Consider the following 22,403-nt stretch of genomic DNA (forward strand, 5'->3'; position numbering starts at 1 on the left):
ATAATTGGGAATTTATGTCCCCATGCGCCTGTCACTTAGCTACGGCAATTCTACGAACAACACTTACAGATTAAACTTTAAGGTCTCCCGCGAAAGGTTTCCACGAAAAGTGCCTGGGGACATGATTTATTTTCGGTAGAAAATAATACTTGAGGTGTCTAGCTGCCTAAGTTAGATACTTGGAAAATTCCATAGATTTACGAGACGGAATATTCACCCTGGGCTGACAAACTATTTTCGAAGATCTAGCAAACACAGATTCTTAAATATATAATTCGTCTGAGTTGTTAAACCTAATTTTAAGAAGATTTATGTAATATTTATATTCTGTGGCATCCGTACGAAATGTCATAATAATGGTCTAAAGTTAAAATCAAAGTTTCGAGTCAAAATTTACTGTAACGGTTAACTATTTAAAATATTAGTAAACCTACCGATCAAATTCAAACCTGTATCTTTAGAAACCGGAGTTTATTGACGAATTTGGCTACAAAACCCTAATACCTACCTATATACCACCATACCAGTACCTGTAACATATAACTTGATAAGCAATTTTACCCTGTTCTTAAGCGAACTAACTACAACGAATTATTAAAAAATATCAGTAGGTATTTACCGTAAGTAGAATACGACTCTAGGTTGCTTGTGCTGCCCTTATCCCATGCTAGGAGGGTAGTCACAACATTTCACATGTCCTAAGATTCGGTTATATTTTTACGACAGCGCGGTTTTTGAAATAGCTTTAACTTTCGTGTGCTACTTTTTTTGCCTTAATCGTATCTGGGCCCTCCTAAACGGGATGCCCTAATGCTAACCAATTGCTTAAATAGCTCATAGGCTAATCCAGGATTGATTTTGTGGAGCCAAAGCATTTAAATCCATCCCGAAACCGTAGCTATTACTATCGGATTACGTCTCTAAAGACCATTTCACTGACGTTGTTCTTTATTAGGTAGGTACTTACCAACAAGATGTCTCACGCTTTTTACGCCGATGCTTGGGGGCGGGCAGCTCGGCGCCAACGCAACTGGTATATGGAGAACTTGATGCCAGCTTTACTCAATGCTAAGGAGAAACAAGCGCGGGAGATCGATGCCATGATCGAACAAGCCCAAGAATTGTTGGGGGTAAATGTTTCTATAGCTTGGCAAATTCGTTCGTAACACCCTCGATGGTTCGCGGTGGACGGGACGGGTAGCGATGCCCCGCGCGCGTGGCTTTATGCCCGCACATTCCTTCCCCTCCCGTCGCCCGCATATCATTACAGTGTCATCAACGAACTTGCCAAGTTGTACTAGGTATTTCTTCATAATTAACAACTCATATTCGGCTTACTGTTGAGCACGAGTCACCTCTCAGAATGAGAGGGGTTAGGGCAATAGTCCACCATGCTGGTCCAATGTGTATTGCCAAACTTCACACACGTAGAGAACTCAAAATTCTCAGGTATGCATGATTCCTCACGATGTTTTTCCTTCATCGTTTGAGACACGTGACGTTATATTTAATTTCTTAAAATACACATAACTGAAAGGTTACGACCTGGATTTGAAACTACGTAGGTACTCCGAATTGAAGGCAGAGGTCATATCCACTGGGCTATCACAATTGTTCACAGTTCACTCTAATATCTAATACTAACGATGCCGCACGGTTTCACCAGCGTGGTTCCCGTTCCCGTAGGAATACGGGGATAATATAATATTCTAACACTGAAATAATTTTTCAAATCGGACCAGTAGTTGCGAAGACTAGCGCGTTCTACCAACAAAAAAAAAAAAAACAAACTCTTCAGCTTTATAATCCTACTTCCTACTTCCTACTAATATTATAAACGCGAAAGTTTGTGTGGATATTTGGATGTATGTTTGTTTGTTACTCTTTAACGCCTCGATTACTAAATTTTAACGCGGCGGTAGGTAGGCACTCCGCGCGCCGTTTTTGAGTATGTATAGGGACATAAAGATAGTGTCCGACTATACACCTACGTACCTACGACAAGGGTTCTTAGTAAAGCCAATTGAATACCTTCCTATTACGCCAGATTTACAAAGAGCCATTAGACAAGGCTGTACCAGTGCCGCCGCGCGTCCTGGAACCCTGGGCCGATGACAGCTTAATGAAGCCGATTGAGCCAGAAGTGCTCAACTTGCTCTACGGCGCTACTGAGAAGGGCGCCGCGGAACGTTACCTTAAAGCTAGGAACAAAAAGTCGCCGGATGATAAGTATGTTCTAACTAACCTAAAATTTTTATTTTATTATTTTTTTCTTTATTTATTTTTTAATTATTAAACAATACATAGAGGAATAAAAATAAAGTGTCTGTCTGTTCAAGGTAACTGTGTTTTACCAAGAGCTCAGACCAATTATTGTATAGGACGTGCCTCGCTAGACGTTACTTTTCTGCCAAAGTATATGATCAACGATCTAACGCTATTATAAAAACTGTCTACAAAGATTCGATGTTTCATAGTTCTAAATAAATTCGTCGGTTAAAGAGCTGCTTAAAAATACATTTTTATGTAGTTGAATGGTGTAAAACACGGACAAGAACTTCTAGTTTAGTATAAGCTATGCACCAAATCCAAGCTCGTTTTGTTCGGAAAATGACAGACAACTTTGTTCATAAATATGGGTCCTTCTATAATTGGTCTGAGACCAAGAGCTTATAATTATCTACAAATGTTTCCTGTAATGAAACGCCACTTGCTAGTTCAATACTGATTATTTATTGTCATACCCTCACATACATTAATGTTTAATATTTTATGTTAACAATACACTACATCTTTCCCCTTTTCAATAAAAGAGAAACATTTATTCATTTACAACAATTACAATATCATATTAATTATTTTCCTTCCTTATAATGTTTACTAGAAAAGGAATCATAATACATCTAAACATTATTAAATCAATACTTATTATAATCATAATCCAGGATTAGGAATATAAGTATAGGTACAGTGATAAAAAAAAAATACAATATTTATATTTTTACCCCATACACAACAATACGATTTCATTTTAATAATTCTTTACATGCATATAATATAATAATTCCGATTACAATTTTCTATAATTCTCTTTTACATTCACATTTTTAATTTTTAATTTTTTTTTTTTTTTTTTTAAATATTTTTCAGACCGAAATTCTAGTACTTACTATAAATAAACCATGCAACTAAACATAAAATACCTACATGATGCGTAAACTCAACTGAAATAAATACCTATTCAGGCTGTATTTTTATTTTGCGCATTCAACCGAGCCTGTCTCCTTGTACGAGTTAACGGACGCGTATGTATTGAAGCATCTTTCGAGTCCCCGAAGTGTTCCGCAGACCTAGTATCCACATCACGAGTTTGAATATTTGTCGGAGCCGTTTCAGATTTAACCGCCCCGGTACCGCTTGTACTCGCTCCAGTTTTATCGCCCTCAGCGAATCTCCCGTCTGTCGCCCGCTCGTACTGTTCTTGGCCCTCTTTTATATTTTGCCTACACACTAAATGACGCCGATTACGTCGATATCTACGTCTGACTTGATCCTCTACGATATACGACCTGGGTTCCGCGGCCGGCTGAATAATTTTTGCGCTCTTTCGGTTCTTACCGTCTATGATCACCACTTTATCGTCAACACGCAGAGGTCGAAGATGTTTCGCGGCACGACTATCATAATAAATTTTTTGTTTATGTTGTTGGTCCAACACGGCATCGTGATTCTTTTTGCGATCGACAATATCATTAAACAATTTATGATGTGTTGGCAACCGCGTATTTAACCTCCTACCCATAAGGATCTGCGCTGGGGAGTCTATGTTTTCCCGCGGTGTAGTCCTGAGGTTTAATAATCCTATGTAATAATCTTTTCCCGAATCGAAACTTTTCTTTATTAAATTTTTTACCGTACGGACGCTGCGCTCACTTTTACCATTACTCTGGGCATACAAAGGTGAAGACGTCACGTGTTTAATATCCCATGTACTAAGAAAGGTTTGAAATTCCTTCGAGCAGTAAACTGTTGCATTATCTGTGATCAATTCATTGGGAATTCCGTATCTAGCAAATTGCTCCTTCATAGCCCTTATCACAGAATTACTATTTACCGACGTCAATTCATTAACTTCAACGAAGTTCGAAAAATAATCTACTAGGATAAGGAAATTCTTTTTTCTATATTCAAATATATCTGAGCCTACCTTGAGCCACGGCACGTCGGGAATGGCGTGCGGCAACATCGGCTCCCGGCGCGGCGCGGGCGCGTACCGCTCGCACGTGGCGCACGCGCGCACGGCGTGCTCGATGTCGCGGGACATGCCTACCCAGAACATCACCTGGCGCGCGCGCCGCTTGCAGCGGTCGATGCCTAGGTGACCCTCGTGAATCCTTTCTAGCATCTCGCGCCGTAGTGCTGCCGGTATATATAATAAATAATCCTTAATTATCAATCCATCTACATACTGTAGACTTTCACGATACGACCAAAATATCCTAAGATTAACTTTCACTTCGTATTTATTTTTAGGCCAACCGTTTACTATATATTTCACCAAGTCTCGACATTCGTCATCATTAGCTACGCTTTCTTTAACTAAACTCAATTTTTTATCACTAAACTGCAAATTACTAATCATAAAACAAGTTTGTGCTTCAATGTTTTCATTTAACTTTTCGTACATGCATTCCGGTAACGGGGCCCTAGATAAAGTATCTGCAATATACATATATTTTCCAGGAGTATATACGACCTTAAAATCATACCTCTGCAGTCTAAGCATCATACGCTGTAATCTAGCCGGAACGGAAGATAACGATTTTTTAACTATCGATTCTAGCGGTTTATGGTCACTCTGTATGGTCACGTCGCGTCGCCCTAAAATATATTGATGAAACCGTTCACACGCAAACACAATTGCTAACATTTCTTTTTCTATTTGTGCGTACCGACGCTGCGTCTCAGTGAGCGTGAGGGATGCGAACTCGACCGGGCGCCCCGACTGCAGTAACACCGCGCCGAGGGCCTCCGCGCTGGCGTCCACCGAAAGTACAACCGGGAGCTCCGTACTATACAATGCGAGCACTGGCGCTGTTGCAATTTTTGTTTTTAATAACTTCACCGCCTCCGAATGCACCGAGTCCCATACCCATTCAGCATTTTTTTTAAGTAAACTTCTAAGCGAAGCCACCGCCTGTGAATAATTAGGTACAAATTTTGAAAGGTAATTAATCATACCTAAAAACCGCTCTAATGATTTTCTATCACTGGGCTCGGGCATTTCCAGAATAGCTTTAACTTTGTTAACATCCGGTCTCATGCCCCGTTCATCGAAAATATGTCCTAAATACGTTATCTCATTGACCCCAAATTTACATTTGTCTTTATTAAATCTCATTCCTATTTCGCGCGCCCTTTCTAATAATCGATTCAATCGTAGATCATGTTCCTCCCGAGTCTTACCCCAGACCACGATGTCGTCTATGAATGAGTCGACTCCCTCCAGATCTTCCAGGTGCTGACGCACTCTCGCGTGGAATATTTCTGGTGCACAGCTTATCCCGTAGGGTAGTCGCAAGAACTGGTACCTGCCGTGAGGGGTGCTGAACGTGCACAGGTCCGCGCTAACGTCGTCCAGCTGGAGCATCCAGAAGCCGCAGCGCGCGTCGAGCACGCTGAAGCAGCTCGCCCCGCGCAGTCTCGCCGCGAGGTCGGTCACCGTGGGTAACGTGAAGTGCGCACGCCGGATCGCGCGATTTAACTGCCGCGGGTCTAAACACACGCGTATATCCCCATTTTTCTTCGCTGTTATTACTATAGCGTTTACCCATTCTGTTGGATGCTGTACCTTGCGAATTACACCCAGCTGTTCCATGCGCTGCAACTCACTGTGGAGTTTCTCTCGGAGACCTAGTGGTATTTTCCGCGACGGACATATACTGGGTTGCACCGTTTTATCTATAACTATCCTATGTATACCAGGCAATTTCCCGATACCCGAAAATAAATCTGAATAACTTTTGTCTATATCTAAGTTATCTATTCTTTGTATTAAGCCCAGTTTTACACAAGCACTCAATCCTAATATATTTTGACATTGCATGTTACATACAACAAACTTCAGATTATAAAACACTTCCTTATATTTAACAGATAGGTTACATTGTCCTATTATCGGCACAATGTTGCCGGTATAAGAGTGCACTCGCCCAGTGTAAGGGCTCAATTTTTTGTAACTAAGACCTAGATTCAAATAATCTAATTTAGACAATATATTCAACATCGAACCGGTATCTAACTTAAACTTTAACTTCTTACCATTACCAAACTCTAATAAATCTGTCCATTCCTTCGACCTTTTCCTATCACTTTCACAGTTACCTATCACATTCACAAAGATTAGTTCATCATCAGACCCTTCCGATTCAATACCCTCACTTAGGTTGTGCACCCTCTTCCCTGGCATTCTACATACCCTTGAAAAATGACCCCTGCCCCTGCAGGTGTAACAGGTCGCGTGAGCCGCTGGACACCATTGCACTTCACAAAACTCACTACCACAACGCTGACACGCGCGGGCCCCTTGGCACGCGGCCCCGCGCTCGCGGTCACGAGGCCCGGGGGCGGCGTCGCGCCACCAGCCGCGCGCGCGCCTCGCCGCCGGCACTCCGCCGCGGTCCCGACTCCGGCCGGTCTGGCCGCGCCCGGCCACTCCGTCCACACGAACGCTCGAACTCGCCTCTTCTATTTGCTTACTCTCATGCCTCGATATCTCATCGGCCTCACAGATTTGCATAGTCTTCGTGAGATTTAGATCATCAGTCCTCAGTAGACGATCCCGAACGACGTTGTTAGAAATGCCACATACTATGCGATCTTTGATTAAGTCGTCTGTGAGATGCTCAAACTTGCAATCTTGACTGAGCAATCTGAGCGCGGTAACATATTTTCCTATCGGCTCACCCTCGCATTGATTTCTCGTAAAAAATTTAAACCGTAACATTGTAACATTAGTTTTCTTTGTTCCAAATGCTCGCGCGTTGGTACGCACCTTGTGGACGCAACGGTCGCGCGTAATACGCGCGAGAGAATCGCGGCGAATTCGCCCTTTCTTTGCTGAGCCTATCGTTTTAGGTATGTCTTCCGTGCAGTAACAAGCTGGGACTACGGATGGCAGCAGAAGCAGTCCAGAGTCCGCGCCAGGGACGTCAACCGCGGCCGCTGCGCGATACTACGCGACACGTTCTATCGGAAGAATAACCTCGGGCCTGATCCGAGGCACTACTCCATCCCTGCTGGTGGAGAAGTTTCCATATGCAACGAATACTCCTGCGATGCAAGTTGATAGCTCAGAACCAAGTCACGAAAAGAAAAATACTTATTTACTTACTTACTTTTAAACTGTTTGTCTCGATATAATATACCTACCTACCTACTTCAATATATATAAAAAATATCAAAGATATACAAATAGGATTCTAAGAAGAGGCAAGCCAAAGCCAGGATGCCTATATAATGTCTAAACAAAGATATTTTAAAAATAATAGAGTAATAAAGTAATAAAGTCATAGGGCCAGGCCACAACTGTGCGTTGCGGCGTCGCATCGCAAAAATCAACGACGCCGCACAACGCATCGTGGAAATTTCCGATGCGCTGCGCAACGTACAAATCTGCGATGCGACAACGCGTTGCCGTTTAGTCGGTGTCCATACTTTGAACGACCTGCACGTGTTTTTTAAGCGATATGGCGGAGTACGATGTCGACCACCTGATATCTTTAATTTACGAACGTCCCGTCCTTTGGGACAAAACTATATCACAATTCAAAGACAAAAATTTAAAAACAGAAGCATGGAGGGAAGTGTGTACAAGTTTATATTCAAATTTTGAGGAGTTAAATACTGTTGAAAAATCAAAAATCGGTAAGTACTTATAAACATTTATATTTTCGTTAACTGCCAACTTAGAGCTCCAATATTACTATTAAAATAATTACAAAATTCGTTTCTGATTATGTTAGCTTCTGTTCTACTTTCATGTGTTGTTTCGTGTAAAATTTGCAAAGAATCGTCAATAATCATTTCTTCAAACGTTTGTGCGCCATCTCGATTCAATACAAAGTTGTGTAATACACAGCATGCTTTTATAATGTCTATTGTGAAATCGTAAGAAACATTAATGGGTCGGTGAAATATGCGCCATTTATTTGCGAGTATGCCAAAAGCGCTCTCAACATATCGTCTGGCTCGGCTCAAACGATAATTAAAAACTCGTTTTTCTATCGATAAAAACTTCCCAGAATATGGGCGCATTATATTTTTTGTCAGTGGTAATCCTTCATCCGCCACGAAGACAAAAGGAATTTCTTTTTGAAAGCCAGGTAACGGTTTTGGCGGAGGTATAGATAATTGACCTTTTTTTAATAAGTCGTATAGTTTTGAATTTTGAAAAACAGTGGAGTCACATTCCTTACCATATGCACCTATATCGACATATATAAATTTGTAATTCGTATCAACAAGTGCTAATAGAACAATGGAATTATAATTTTTATAATTGAAAAATAGGGATCCACTGTGATCCGGGCTCAATATACGAATGTGTTTTCCATCTAGCGCTCCTATACAATTAGGAAAGTTGGTCTTTTTTTCATACTCTTGAGCAATTTGTTCCATCAGCTCTGTTGTAATTTTTGGTAATTCCAACCTTTTAAGAATGTTCCATAAAATACGACAAACAAATTTTACTATTTCTGTTATTGTAGATTTTCCACGATAATATGTGAAATGCATATCTTTAAAAGTATTTCCCGTCGCCAGGTACCTGAAAAAAAAAAAACAAAATAAATCATTATTCTTCATATTTTTTTAGGTAACGATGTCATAAAAAAATGGAGAGGAATCAAGGATAATTTTACAAAATACGAAAAAAAATTAAACGAGCAATGTAAATCCGGAGCTGGGGCCAAAAAAATTAAACAATATCATCTATACGACCAGCTCCTATTTCTGAAAAAGAATTTTCAAAATAAAACAACATCAAGTCTTGACGATGAAGAAATAAGACCAAGCACCTCAACCCAACAAAGCCAGCAACCTGTCATGCCACGTTACCAGCCTGCATCGCGTAAAAGAAAAATTGACGAAGACGAATTTGAGAAGAATATTATAGCTGCTTTAAAAACACCTGAAAGTAGACATTTATCTTTTTTTAAAGGAATTTTGCCATCATTGGAAAAATTGAATGATAATCAAACAATAATTTTCCAAAGTCGTGTCCTACAGATATTAACTGATTTACACCAACCATCATACTATCCCAGCCACTATCAAACTTCACAAACATCCGTCCAAGCAAACTATCAAACATCTCAAACAACTGTTCAGACTGGCTATCAAACAGCTCAAATGTCTATGCAGAGTGGCTACCAAACATCCATTCAACGCAGTGCCTTCCAAAGCGGATGCGAAACATCACCGGCACCTATGCAATCGTCTCCACAAACGCCAAGGAATGATGATGTAAATGAGCCAGAACAAATTAATTTCGATGAGGAACTAACAAATTTGACGAATGACACACAATCGGAATACGAGTTTTGAATAACACTAAATTGTGAAAATGATTAAACAGTATGATTATAGTATAAATAGTTTATTTTTTTCTTACCTTATAGTTAATCCCAGCATCTCCAGAGGTTCGATGGGTTTTCTAAATATGTATTTCTTTTGTAAATGAGGCTTTATCAAACTAAGAAGCTCTTCAAAACATCCTACACTCATCCTAAAGTAATCGAAAAATTTAACCTCGTCCACTTTTAGCGCCTCATATTTCCTTTTGAAGTGGTTTCCATCTTTATTCATAATTGTCAGTAATGGGTGCACCCAGTACTTTCTTTTCTGTTTCTTTTTCTTAATACGCCTTAACGCAAGCAGAAGTAGAACACGCGCAGTGCGATCCATGTCTCACTAGAAACTGAAACGTTGGTTAGCGTCTTTACGTACGATGTCGTATGCGATGAAATTTTTGCGTTGCGACATCGCATCGCATAGCTGTGCGATGTTGTTTTTACGATGCGACGCCGCAACGCACTGTTGTGGCCTGGCCCATAGAGCTTCTATAAATTAATACTTACCTAACTTGCCTAGCTTATTCAATTAAAAAAAAAAAACTAATGAAAAAAAAAGAATTTTCAAAGTTGGTCGGGTCGACAAATGACGAAAATATCGCTGGGCACACTTATAAAAAAAACATACATACAGCCGAACGTAAAACCTCCTCCTTTTTGGTAGTCGGTTAAAAATGCCTACATTTTCCAAGGATTCGTTCCTAATGTTCTCCACATAAAAAATGCAATATAAAATTAATCACACTGACCTTTTTGTAAAATAGACAAAAATGACGTGTAGACCTACCTAAAAATAAGCAGTTAAAAACGATCCGACAAACATCGAGCCTTTAGCACGTAGATTGCCTCCGGGTTGCATCCGCGTTAACAGTAGACGCGCACACCGGTTTACCTAAACTCGTTCGTTTCGTTGTTTGTCTCCTACAATAGTATTGCTGGTCCTTCGAGCCGGATTTAAGCCAGCAATCTATGAATCTACATTATTTTTAAACCATGTTATATCTACTATTAATAAGGTTCTTAAGTAGAAATAAATCCCTAGCAATCATTAGTTACATACCTACCTACCTAAGATAAATTTTATTCTTTTGTTACGTTTGTTACAGAATAAAATATTTTAAAAATGAATGAGATATCAAATAAATTTCTACTCAAGTAAATTAATCCAGACGAGTTCTTTTCATAAATCTTAAAAGTAGTTGCGTGATTTATATTCCATCTACATAATGAGAATATTGCTACATTATATTCTCTTTATTCTCTTTTACACAAAGGTGATGCCCGTTCGTTATATCAGTTATTTCTTCTTTAGTTTGCAATGTGGTGTAGGTACCTACATAGATAGAAAGGGACAATTCTTTCTTTGACCACGGATTATTAAATTCCGAGAGCTGATAGACATTTTCGGGTAGGTACGTTATATTTGAGACTAGTGCTACGAGTTCCTCTAGTAGGTACGAGTGGTATCAATATTCATTATAAAATAACCCTACATACAAGATACGCGCGAAAACCATAACCCTTCTTGCAGTCGGGTAATAAATAAGAGGGTATTTGACGACTTGATTTCAGTTCTTTGTTAAGTAGCGCGAATTCCGTCTCGCTGCTAAAGTGTTTTTCAGATATCATGGGTACGGTTGATGCATTCTGAAAGGATCCTTTAAACCTACCCAAGGTCACAAGTCCTGGGAGGTGATTCCTTTATCACAAAATGATGGTACAATCATTGTCGCTGTTACCCGTAACGCACTTATACAAGTCCTGTACCTCTTCATGCTACCCACAAAACTGGAGTCCAGGCTGGGGAAGGGGGCTTTTTTTTACAAAAAAATATCCTTGAGGCAATCTGGAAATTGCTATACCTTTAAATAGAACATTTAAAGGGCAAAAATAAATAAATAAGTATAAAAGATTTTTTATAAAAATATCTATCAAGTTTTCAAAAATACAATAATTATTGTACCGCCATTTGTACATTACTTTCTAAGTGTTATTATAAGTTATTGTTTATTTTTGTTTTTAATGTACAATAAAGTATATTTCTTCTTCTTCTTCTTCTTCTTCTTCTACCTACTATTAACTGAACAAAGACTCTATAAATTGTTATTAGGTATCTACGAAGCGACTTAATTAATTAAGCCCTGGATTAGGTGACTGCTTGCCGCTTAAATACCAGGATTACGATCTAGTAGATACATGACTAAATTGAACAAGACATTAACAAGTAGACCATAGATTGAACGCGACAGTTGTTGTGGTCTACCCATCTAAGATTAGACATGCGTAACAAATGCTTACACATCTAGTACCTAGACTATAAGATAACATTTAGTTAACCCTAATACTATGAAATTACCAAATTTGAATTTAATTTGCCGTCTAAGCTATCTAAATAGAAGACCTCGAGCATCGAATTTAGACTTTACGAAGTCTAAATTCGATGCTTGAGGTCTTGTTTTAGATTTCAACACAAAAATACTAAACCGATTTTCATGAAAATAAAATGGGACCAATCTGGAAGTTTACTCTTTCAAGCAAAAAAATAATTTTCAAAATTGGTCAATAAATGATGAAGTTTGAAGCAAACATTGAAAAAAAAATGCGTCGAATTGAGAAGAATCTCCTCCTTTTTTTGAAGTCGCTTAAAATAAATGTTTGTAGGTAATCTCTATGTTCTTGTCGAGTTAGGATTAACCCCGGACTTGATAATATGTTCGTGTCATTGCGCAAGACCCATTCTATGCGTAATTGTTATCCTTGAGCTAAGCTCTCCCCCATCAAACCTTATTGGATGAACCGCTGTGCGTCCACATATTGGATTAACTCAATATATGACTTGGCTTGATTCAATGAAGAGTTATTAACATTACTTACGTAAATGAGCGTTGCAACTATTGGTACCTACTTACTTATTATGAGAGCATGGGCTAGCAAAGATTCAGCTAGTAAAAACTACACGCAGGTTCTGCAATCCCGGTGTTGCATTCTGTAGATCATTAACAACCCATATTCGCTCACTGTCGTGCACGAGTCTCCTCTCAGACATAACCTGTGTAGAATGTTTCCAGCTTTTGGGCGCACGCTTAAACAAGAAAAAAAAAGACTGTGGACTTCCTATATTTTACTAATTTTTGCTTTCACACGTAAGGGGCCCCTATAGTCCGGGGGCCCCCTATCATTGATACAGCTGATACGGCGGTACCTACGCCCCTGCTAAGTATTTCGCCCCAAGGCTACCGAAAGTAAACCAAATAACATAAAGGATAAGCCTCAGAACCGACAGGAAGTCATTGTCTTAAGCCGTAAGATTCCGCAAGGGAATTAAATTAAGGATCCACCGCCAGCGGTCGAATTGACTACACAGGATATATGGCGCTGTGATTATTTCGAGCATTTTTGTTTACGTTAAAATGGAACTTGGGTAGGTATGTATCATCAACGCCAATAGTAAATAAATAAAATTAAAATGTCTGTCTGTGATTTTTTTTCTTTTTTCATTTTATTTTTCCCAAGTTTGCCCTTAACTACAATCTCACCTGATGGTAGGTGATGATGCAATCCAAGATGGAAGCGGGCTAACTTGTTAGGAGGAGGATAAAATCCACACCCCTTTCGGTTTCTACATAACATCGTACCGGAACGCTAAATCGCTTGACGGTACGTCTTTGCCGGTAGGGTGGTTACTAGCCAATTAAGAAAACATAAATTGGCCCAGCCGGGGATCGAACCCTTCGTCTTGTATATCTACCCCGCATACCACTGCGCCACGTCAAATAACTGTGATTTTTCCGATACTAAAACATATTCAAGCTTTTTAAAAATTTTCGCCTGTCTGTCTGTCCGTCTGTTTTTCGGTTTATCCAGGCTAGTTTTTGGAACAGCTGAATAATGTTAGTCATGTTAAATATGTAGATTCTTCATTCCCCTTCAACTAAACAAAAACCTAAAAGTCCATTGCCTCTTCAACCTTTAAAAGAATATTTGCCATATTTTTTATAATATGACCAATATTCACATTTCCCTCCAACTAGTCGGGAAAGACTAGGAGTGGGTACGACAATAGACCGACGGGGTGAGGACCACCATCCCTCGGTGATGAATCCAACCGCTCTTACCGTTGAGCTATTGAGGCATTGATACGGAACTGGCTACACCCCTGCCTATAACTAAAAAAAATCCAAATCAAAACAGCCCAATAGATAAAGATCGAAATACCGATTTAAAATCCGACCTACTCGCATAAGCTTTTTAGGTCTAAATAATAATTAACTAGATTATCAATAAGCTGTGATATATAGTTAAAGCTACCCAATTTGTTTTGAGCCTTTAGGCACAAACTGGGTGGCAGGTGGGGTTATCAATTTAGGGTAAACTTTTCATTAAAGTTTAGTTGTGTTATGTACTCAAACGATATTATACCCTACGCACCCCGCATATGTGAGTGTGATGGAAATAAGATTAGTGGGTTAACGAAATGATATTAATGTCTTAATATGTACTTAATTATAAGAGTAGACACGTGTTCATGCATAAAGAAAATATACATGTCGAATTGTTAATCTTCTTGTTGTTTTTCGTCGCTCGAAAATGCGTCGTTGGTCCAGTGGTTAAGAAGATCGCGATGTTCTGGGTTCGAGTCAAGGGCTATGTAGCACTGAACATTTCTTTTTGTAAGAAATATTCAGTGAAATTCGGAATTGGTAAGTTAGAGGGTTTTTACAGTGTACAGTATGATTGTTACTCCTTCACGTCGCAATTACTGAAACTATTTGGCTGAAACTTGGCCTTTCCAAGTTTCAGCCAAATAGTTTAGAGATATAGGTGATATATAGGGGATTATACCACGTATTAGTACATAAGCTTGTTATCTCTGAAAAAAAGTGTCTTTATTATTGTATGTAATTAGCAAGGTTTTGTCACCAAACAACAGCCGATTTCGCTGATTTAGATACCAACAAGTAGACCTACCGACCGTTGCTCCAGAAAGCTCAACTAATGAGAGATGTTTTAAAATAAAGGTTAAATGCTGAGTCAACAAGTTAAAGTTTTGCGTATTAGCATTCAGAAGTCATTAAGTTGTTATTACCTCTAGAAAGACAGAGTCGAATTATAAAGTATACAGTATAGTACAGATAGATTTTTTTATAAAAATAATGATTTTGAACTAAAATCCAGTTTACAATTTGTATGAATGCTTTTCCAATTTGTATGAGAAGGTAATCTTCAAGGAAAAGCTGACAAATTTAATTTACGTGTACCGATAAACCCTATAAAATTATAAAAAGGCGGGATCGTAATGTGGAAGGAGTAAGGACATACAAAGCTTTGGTCCCAATGATTTCGTAACAGAAATAAATGACACATTCATCATCATGCTCTTCATCTTCATCGATTAAATTAGCTAACATTAAAATATCTCCTACTAAGCAAAACGGTAAACAGTTCTAGAGATAACGCTAGCTACTGAAAATGTCAAAAACGTTATTTTCCGTCTAACTTCGCTCTGGTAGACGAAGTCCCTTTGTTTGTTTGAAGAAGTTGACGCAATAATCCTACTAATATTATAAACGCGAAAGTTTGTAAGGATGTTTGTTTGGATGTTTGTTACTCTTTAACACCGCAACTATTGAACCGATTTTGCTGAAATTTGGAATGGAAATAGATTTTACTCTAGATTAACACTTAAGCTACTTTTCATCCCGAAAAAAAATTATGGTTCCCGAGAGATTTTTGAAAAACTACATTTCACGCCGAAGAAGTCGCTGGTGTTCGCTAGTATTACTATAAAAATATGAATTCATATAAATTAGTTTTTATTCCGAAATATCTTGATGTTGTAACATATCAATGGGTCTCATACTAACGTATAACAATAAAACTTGTTTCAGCTGTTGTCAAGAACACGAAACGAGCGTAAAATCTGTCGCTTTCATATGAACATGTGGATTTGCTCAGCGCAACATATAAGTTCACTCTAAATTTATAGTTTTCTAAAATTGTAAAGCGATTGTTTTTGTATTTTTTCGTTATATTTAATTCTGGTAAGGAAAAAAGTGAGATAAGAACAATAATAAAGTCGGTTTCAATATACAGAGTGTCCCATTTTCATCATCATTTCATTAATCTTAATATCATGAAATCTCTAAAACCGCTTGATGTGCAAAGCTTAAATTTGGCAGGGAGGTAGTTTATAGTTAGAAGGTTATCCACTAAGAACGGATTTTGCGATAGAGCCGGATTAAAGAGGTCTAAGGGCGGACGAAGTGGCGGACGTCCGCTGGTTAATGGTTAAAACGCAAATGGCATATACACCACCTAATTATCTAAAACTAATTTGATTAGTTTTGATAAAACCCTAGGGTGACCAAGTTATATTTCTTTTTGGATTTTTTAATTTTTTTCTATGCTGTTAATGTTTATTTTATCTTAATGAATGAAAAATAATTATCGCATGAAAAGTAATTAGTTTTATCCATTAATTATGGTACATCTTGTATCACATCACTCCACCATCAACCCATGTCGGCTCACTGCTGAGCTCGAGTTTCCTTTTAGAATGAGAGGAGTTGGGCCAATATTCCACCACGCTGGCCCAATGCGGATTGGCAGACTTCACACACGCAGCGAATTAAGAAAATTCTCTGGCGTGCAGGTTTCCTCACGATGTTTTCCTTCACCGATTGAGACACGTGATATTTAATTTCTTAAAATGCACACAACTGAAAAGTTGGAGGTGCATGCCCCGGACCGGATTCAAACCCACACCCTCTGGAATCGGAACAGTCATGTCTACTGGGCTATAGCTCCATCTTGTATATTTCGTCATCAACCCATATTCGGCTCACTGCTGAGCTCGAGTCTCCTCTCAGAATGAGAGGGGTTAGGCCAATAGTCCACCACGCTGGCCCAATGCGGATTGGCAGACTTCACACACGCAGAGAATTAATATAATTCTCTGGTATGCCGGTTTCCTCACGATGTTTTCCTTCACCGATTGAGACACGTGATATTTAATTTCTTAAAATGCACACAACTGAAAAGTTGGAGGTGCATGCCCCGGACCGGATCCGAACCCACACCCTCCGGAATCGGAGGCAGAGGTCATATCCACTGGGCTATCACGGCTCTCTTGTATATTTACACTGTACTAATCTTATAAAAGGAAAGGTTTGATTGTTTGTTTGTTTGCATTACTTTGCAACTCTGAAACTATAACATTCTTTTTCACCAATAGAATCCTACTCATCCCTGACGACAATACGCTATGTTTTATCCTCATATTTCCACGAAATAGGCGGGTAAAACCCCGTGGCGTTTGCTAGCAGTAGTAATATAATTTGTGATGGGATCGTTAATCCAAACATCGGCGTAGTCTCGGCAGAAGCCCACAAAGCAATTACGCATAAAGTTCGGTTAAGTTATTGATGATTTATTCCCAAATAACCAATCCAAGTTTGGAAACCGTGTTTGCTGAATTTTGGCATAACTCTAAACAAACTTTTCATACGTGACTAATAATATTTCGTATTGGTCTAAGCCTTTCATGCTCATGCCTTTGTCGTTTAATATTTCCTACTGATATTGATTTTAAAATATTTAATTAGTAGTAGAGGCCGTGATAGCCCAGTGGATATGACCTCTGCCTCCGATTCCGGAGGGTGTGGATTCGAATCCGGTCTGGAACATGCACCTCCAACTTTTCAGTTGTGTGCATTTTAAGAAATTAAATATCATTTGTCTCAAACGGTGAAGGAAAATATCGTGAGAAAACCTGCATACCAGAGAATTTCTTAATTTTCTGCGTGTGTAAAGTCTATCGCATAGTGCCAGCGTGGTGGACTATTGGCCTAACACCTCTCATTCTACGAGGAGACTCGAGCTCAGCAGTGAGCCGTATATGGGTGATAACGAAATAGTCCTTCTCCAAGGTCCTATTTAAAGCCATCGCTTAAAAAAACTTCGTTCGAATATTGTGGTCGTATTAACATCATGTTATAAAGAAATTGGAAGGAAAAATATCATGGTAACAAGAAATTAAAATTTATTATAGGTGTAGTTGAGCAACCAGAACCGTTATTCTACGAGTAAGTCAGAATTGGTGAAAGACAACTACGGAACCCTACAATGCCTATAGCCTGACACTCCGTGGCCGGTTTTAAGCTATTGCATAGCTTTTATCGCCGCGACCGAATCAAGAAATTCCGTAACGAAAATAAATCTAACACTAAAGCCCTGCATCAAGTTAACACATTTCGACGTTATCATATCGAATCAACTGGACAAGTTGTGTGAAAGTAAGCAAAAGTTATTAAACCAGAGCACAGAAAAAATATGTAATTCGATTCCAGCAACGTAAAGACATTTTTTAATATGTTCTCATAACGGTCCCCACGTTAAAAAAGTGTAACTTCAATTAATATCAAAGAAAAAAAATACTGCATAAATAAATAATTATAATTGCTTGTAAATTAATAAAAAATGGTATGCAATAATTTTACCGCGACCGTCCCTGAGTGCCACAAGTATTTTTTTTATTTTATTTTCGTGCTGGAAATTAATAGCTGACTGGCGAAAAAGATAAGGTAAATATGATTATTTTTTTCTGACCTATTTCTCAGAAAGTGGCACAGAATTGTATAATTTTGTTCATATACATTATTAAAATTTCCATATCTTACGCCTTTCCATATCGCCTACCTACGTGTTGTGATAATGTTCCAGAGTAAATTGAATTAGAACGTGACGTCACAATATAGATGTTATCACATATTTCGTATTTCTAATTCAATTAACATGTTTTGTGTGCGTATAGATATGTATGTCATCATTATCAGCCCTTTTTAACGGCCTAGGCCTCCCTCCTTACAGGACCATCTGACCAGATTGGAGGGTGATAATATTAAATTCTTTAACGATCATTAACAGTTGTTAATGATAAAGTCCGACCGACGGCTTAACGTACTCTGCCACGAACGAACCACAAAATGTTCTAATTAATTGTAGATCTTCTAAATATCTACAAAAAAGTCCGCGACACATAATACCTATCTATGCCGAGTGAGGCACAACAAATTTTGAAATTTTAGGGGGTGAGGTAGGGGTAAGGTTGGGGTAAGATAGGGGTAGTTGAAAGTTTATATCGAGTTTCACGCGGACGAAGTCGCGGGCGTCCGCTAGTGTTTAATATTACTCAACACACCTACAATGTTTTACGAAATAATGTCCATTCGAGTGTCTAGTTGTACCTAGTAGTAGTTTTATAAGCAGGTTTTCCTCTACAAATCACATTGCGACTGAGCTTGGCGTCTAGTTGGTAAACACATTAGGTTATTACTACAGCTTTTAGAATTTTTCTAATACAGTAAATATTAATTCTGTACCTCAAACAACGATATATTATTATAATATAGACATGTTACGTCCCTACAAAATCACCGAAAAAAATGATTTGAATTTAACTACTCCACTGAGCGCACACATGCCAAATTTTGTGTTTACTTACATTATATATTTAAGTAGGTATATATAGTTTTTATACTTCCTGAACACACAACTCAAAATGGTAGACAATATTTAGGTATTATTTGTTTTTGTTTAAATAACTTTCGTTGTTTAAAATGTGACTAAATGAAATTAAGACAATTATGCACATATGACTCCATCAGTTTTGATGCACTAGTGCCCTATCTCTAGTATAAAATATCGTTGCATAAACATAGATACTAGCGTGGTGGACTATTAGCCTAAACCCTCTAATTCTGAAAAGAGACTTGTGGTCAACAGTGAGCTGAATATGGGTTGTCAATGATGATAGTTATACATTACAGATCTAGAAGTATTAAGTGTGGTAATGCAAAAATAAATGCGATTCCTGTTGATAGTTGTAGAGATTAGCGCATTCAAACAAACAAACAAAACCATTTATTAAAACTACTATGTGTAATATGCTCCCGACCGACTTTTTTTTTTTTTTTTTTCGGTCACGGCGGCTAATCTCATGGTGAGATTAGCCATGTACGCAGGAGATATTATAGTGCACAAGTGTATGCGTAAGCACAGGTGCACTCTCTCTTCCCTCACTCCCGAAATCCGATGGGACGGCAGACCGACACGACCGGTGAGAGATCAGGCGCAGGACCGACGGCTATACGTGCTCTCCGAGGCACGGGGGTGTACTAACTCCGCCAACTTCCCAACTCTAGGCTGCTATTAAGATTTTCCTTGTAAAAAAAATCCCAATTTGTTTTTGTTGGCCTGACCCGGGATTCGAACCCTGGACCTCATTGTCCGTAGCCGAACTGGCTAACCACGGGACCAATGAGGCAGTTATGTTATACTATGTGTACATACTCTACGTATCAAAAAATCGTATTACGGTCCTGTGAAAATATCTTTGTAAAAAAAGTAAAACGTTCCTATTTGTGATGTTATGTTTTGTGTTCATCTGAGCGTCCTCTAGCGATTTCTGAAAGCTTTTACATGCAACAGCAATTAAAAAAAATAAAACGACTGGTCTTCACAAATTCCATGAATTGCTTACGCGAGGTAGATATAGAAAAGGACGTAACTTACATCCTGAATACACCACGAAACTAAACGGTAAAAAACACAGCCGAACGTAGAACCTCTTCCTTTTTGGAAGTCGGTTAATAAAAATATTCTTGTCTGGCATAAAATCTACATTAACGCGAGTGAAGTCGGAGGCAAAATCTATATATGAATTAAAAAGTAAATACATACAAATAATACAATTACAAGTTCTGTAATATAAGCATAAAGATGTGACGTAGGTGATTATTGAGTGTATAATTGTGTACTATAGAGATTTAGTGTTAGGTATTAAGTACATGATTCTGTACTAAATAATATAAAAACCCTAAAGCTTTAGTTCTGTACTATAGAGAATTCGTGTTAGGTATTAAGTGCATAATTCTGTACTACATAACGTAAAAATGCTAAAGCTAACGCTTTAGTTCTGTACTATAAAAAATATTGGTAGGTATTAAGTGCATAATTCTGTACTACATAACGTAAAAACTCTAAAGCTAACGCTTTATTTCTGTACTATAGAGATTTAGTGTTAGGTATTAAGTGCATAATTCTGTACTACATAACGTAAAAATGCTAAAGTTAACGCTTTAATTCTATATTATAGAGATTTGGTTTTAGGTATTAAGTGCATAATTCTGTACTACATAACATAAAAACGCTAAAGCTAACGCTTTAATTCTATATTATAGAGATTTAGTTTTAGGTATTAAGTACATAATTCTGTACTACATAATATAAAAACGCTAAAGCTAACGCTTTAATTCTATATTATGGAGATTTACTTTTAGGTATTAATTGCATAATTATGTACTACATAACGTAAAAACGCTAAAGCTAACGCTTTAGTTCTGTACTATAGAGATTTAGTGTTAGGTATTAAGTGCATAATTCTGTACTACACAACATAAAACCGCTAAAGCTAACGTTTAAGTTCTGTATTATAGAGATTTAGTGTTAGGTATTAGGTGCATAATTCTGTACTACATAACATAAAAACGCTAAAGCTAACGTTTAAGTTCTGTATTATAGAGATTTAATGTTAGGTATTAGGTGCATAATTCTGTACTAAATAACATAAAAATGCTAAAGCTAACGCTTTAGTTCTGTACTATATTATGTTTAGTGGTAGGTATTAAGTGCGTGATTACTGGTAAGTGTAGGTATTAAGTGCATAATTAAGCCCGAACGCCACCCCAAGTGTATTAAAGTCGGATTTTCTTGTGCCTGTGGGAATGATCTATAATGAAAAACGTAGCTGCATCGATGCCTGAGCTGGTTTTTTCATTAAAGCCCATTTTTCCCGCATCGTGAATACTGATCGGAACTAATCTGTGCCTACAATCTCGGGATCAGTACGGAGCAATACTTATATTTGTACGTATAATACCTGTATATTAATATTTTATACAGGTAAAGTATATTGTGAATTTGTGAGGTTGTTAGTAGGGTTGCCAACATTTTATAAAATATAGTATTTTTAAAATTTAGCTTTAAAAAATATACTACACTTTAAGAAAATAAAGTACCTATTTTACGGATTATGTGTTACAATACGTCTATTTTCATAAAACCTATATCAATTTGGATTAGTTGCATTTTTGGCTAAGTGTGTATATGCTATTATACATGCAATTTTTAAAATATTGAAAACCAAAAGCTCGTTTCTTTATCGTTTGCTTAAAGCACGAAACTCGATAATACATTGCATAGGATGTAATTATTCATATTTGTGATTTTTTTATTTGTTAAAATTTCATAGTTAACCATAAAAAGTAAATTACACGGACAACCACAATAATCACGAAGGTTCGAAGTTGGTCCATCTGCGAATAAACCTAAAATAACTTAATCTATAAAATTTTTTTATGGTTACAACTTACAACAATTCAAGACCATTTAATGAGTAATCAATAATAATTATATTAATAAGTTAATTAAAATGAATTATAATTAAAAATATTACTTAACGATATTAAGAAGATAATAAGATAAGAAGAACGATATTCATTAAATAATAAAAATTATTACATTGTAAATAAAAATGTCGACATCACCGTTCCATTTAAGGTGTTCCAAATTGAGACAATGAGTAATAAAATTCAAATGACTGTCAGCGAAAGAATAACGTGGCAAATATTCACAGCTTATTTGGCGACATGGCCAATGTCACAGGGACGCTTGGCCAGTCATCTCAGTCAGTCAGTCAGTCGGCAGCTTTTA

General features: G+C 37.7%; 3 protein-coding genes across 3 annotated transcripts; 2 read left to right on the plus strand and 1 right to left on the minus strand.

Annotated features, from left to right (window-relative positions):
- The first annotated feature begins 974 nt into the window (after positions 1-974).
- Positions 975-7,348, plus strand: LOC112055702 (uncharacterized). Its single transcript, XM_024095888.2, has 3 exons — positions 975-1,130; positions 2,048-2,229; positions 7,138-7,348. The coding sequence occupies exons 1-3, from the start codon at positions 975-977 to the stop codon at positions 7,346-7,348; spliced, it is 549 nt and encodes a 182-aa protein (XP_023951656.2).
- A 227-nt stretch (positions 7,349-7,575) lies between these two features.
- LOC128199224 (uncharacterized) lies at positions 7,576-9,654 on the plus strand. Its single transcript, XM_052887773.1, has 2 exons — positions 7,576-7,926; positions 8,876-9,654. The coding sequence occupies exons 1-2, from the start codon at positions 7,749-7,751 to the stop codon at positions 9,604-9,606; spliced, it is 909 nt and encodes a 302-aa protein (XP_052743733.1). The 5' UTR covers positions 7,576-7,748; the 3' UTR covers positions 9,607-9,654.
- Positions 7,932-10,109, minus strand: LOC128199223 (uncharacterized). Its single transcript, XM_052887772.1, has 2 exons — positions 9,674-10,109; positions 7,932-8,827 (listed from the first exon to the last, which is right to left on the minus strand). The coding sequence occupies exons 1-2, from the start codon at positions 9,964-9,966 to the stop codon at positions 7,945-7,947; spliced, it is 1,176 nt and encodes a 391-aa protein (XP_052743732.1). The 5' UTR covers positions 9,967-10,109; the 3' UTR covers positions 7,932-7,944.
- Positions 10,110-22,403: the final 12,294 nt, after the last annotated feature.

The sequence above is a fragment of the Bicyclus anynana genome, chromosome 20, assembly GCF_947172395.1.
Source record: "Bicyclus anynana chromosome 20, ilBicAnyn1.1, whole genome shotgun sequence".
NCBI classification, from domain to species: Eukaryota; Metazoa; Arthropoda; class Insecta; order Lepidoptera; family Nymphalidae; genus Bicyclus; species Bicyclus anynana.

Excerpts from the sequence above, each read along its gene's own strand:
- LOC128199224 (XM_052887773.1), top strand. The coding sequence starts at position 7,749 with ATGGCGGAGTACGATGTCGACCACCTGATATCTTTAATTTACGAACGT. Across the intron at positions 7,927-8,875 it reads TGTTGAAAAATCAAAAATCG|GTAACGATGTCATAAAAAAA; the intron begins GTAAGTACTTAT and ends ATATTTTTTTAG.
- LOC112055702 (XM_024095888.2), top strand. The coding sequence starts at position 975 with ATGTCTCACGCTTTTTACGCCGATGCTTGGGGGCGGGCAGCTCGGCGC. Across the intron at positions 1,131-2,047 it reads AAGCCCAAGAATTGTTGGGG|ATTTACAAAGAGCCATTAGA; the intron begins GTAAATGTTTCT and ends CTATTACGCCAG. Across the intron at positions 2,230-7,137 it reads AAAAAGTCGCCGGATGATAA|GTATGTCTTCCGTGCAGTAA; the intron begins GTATGTTCTAAC and ends CTATCGTTTTAG.
- LOC128199223 (XM_052887772.1), bottom strand. The coding sequence starts at position 9,966 with ATGGATCGCACTGCGCGTGTTCTACTTCTGCTTGCGTTAAGGCGTATT. Across the intron at positions 8,828-9,673 it reads ATGCTGGGATTAACTATAAG|GTACCTGGCGACGGGAAATA; the intron begins GTAAGAAAAAAA and ends TTTTTTTTTCAG.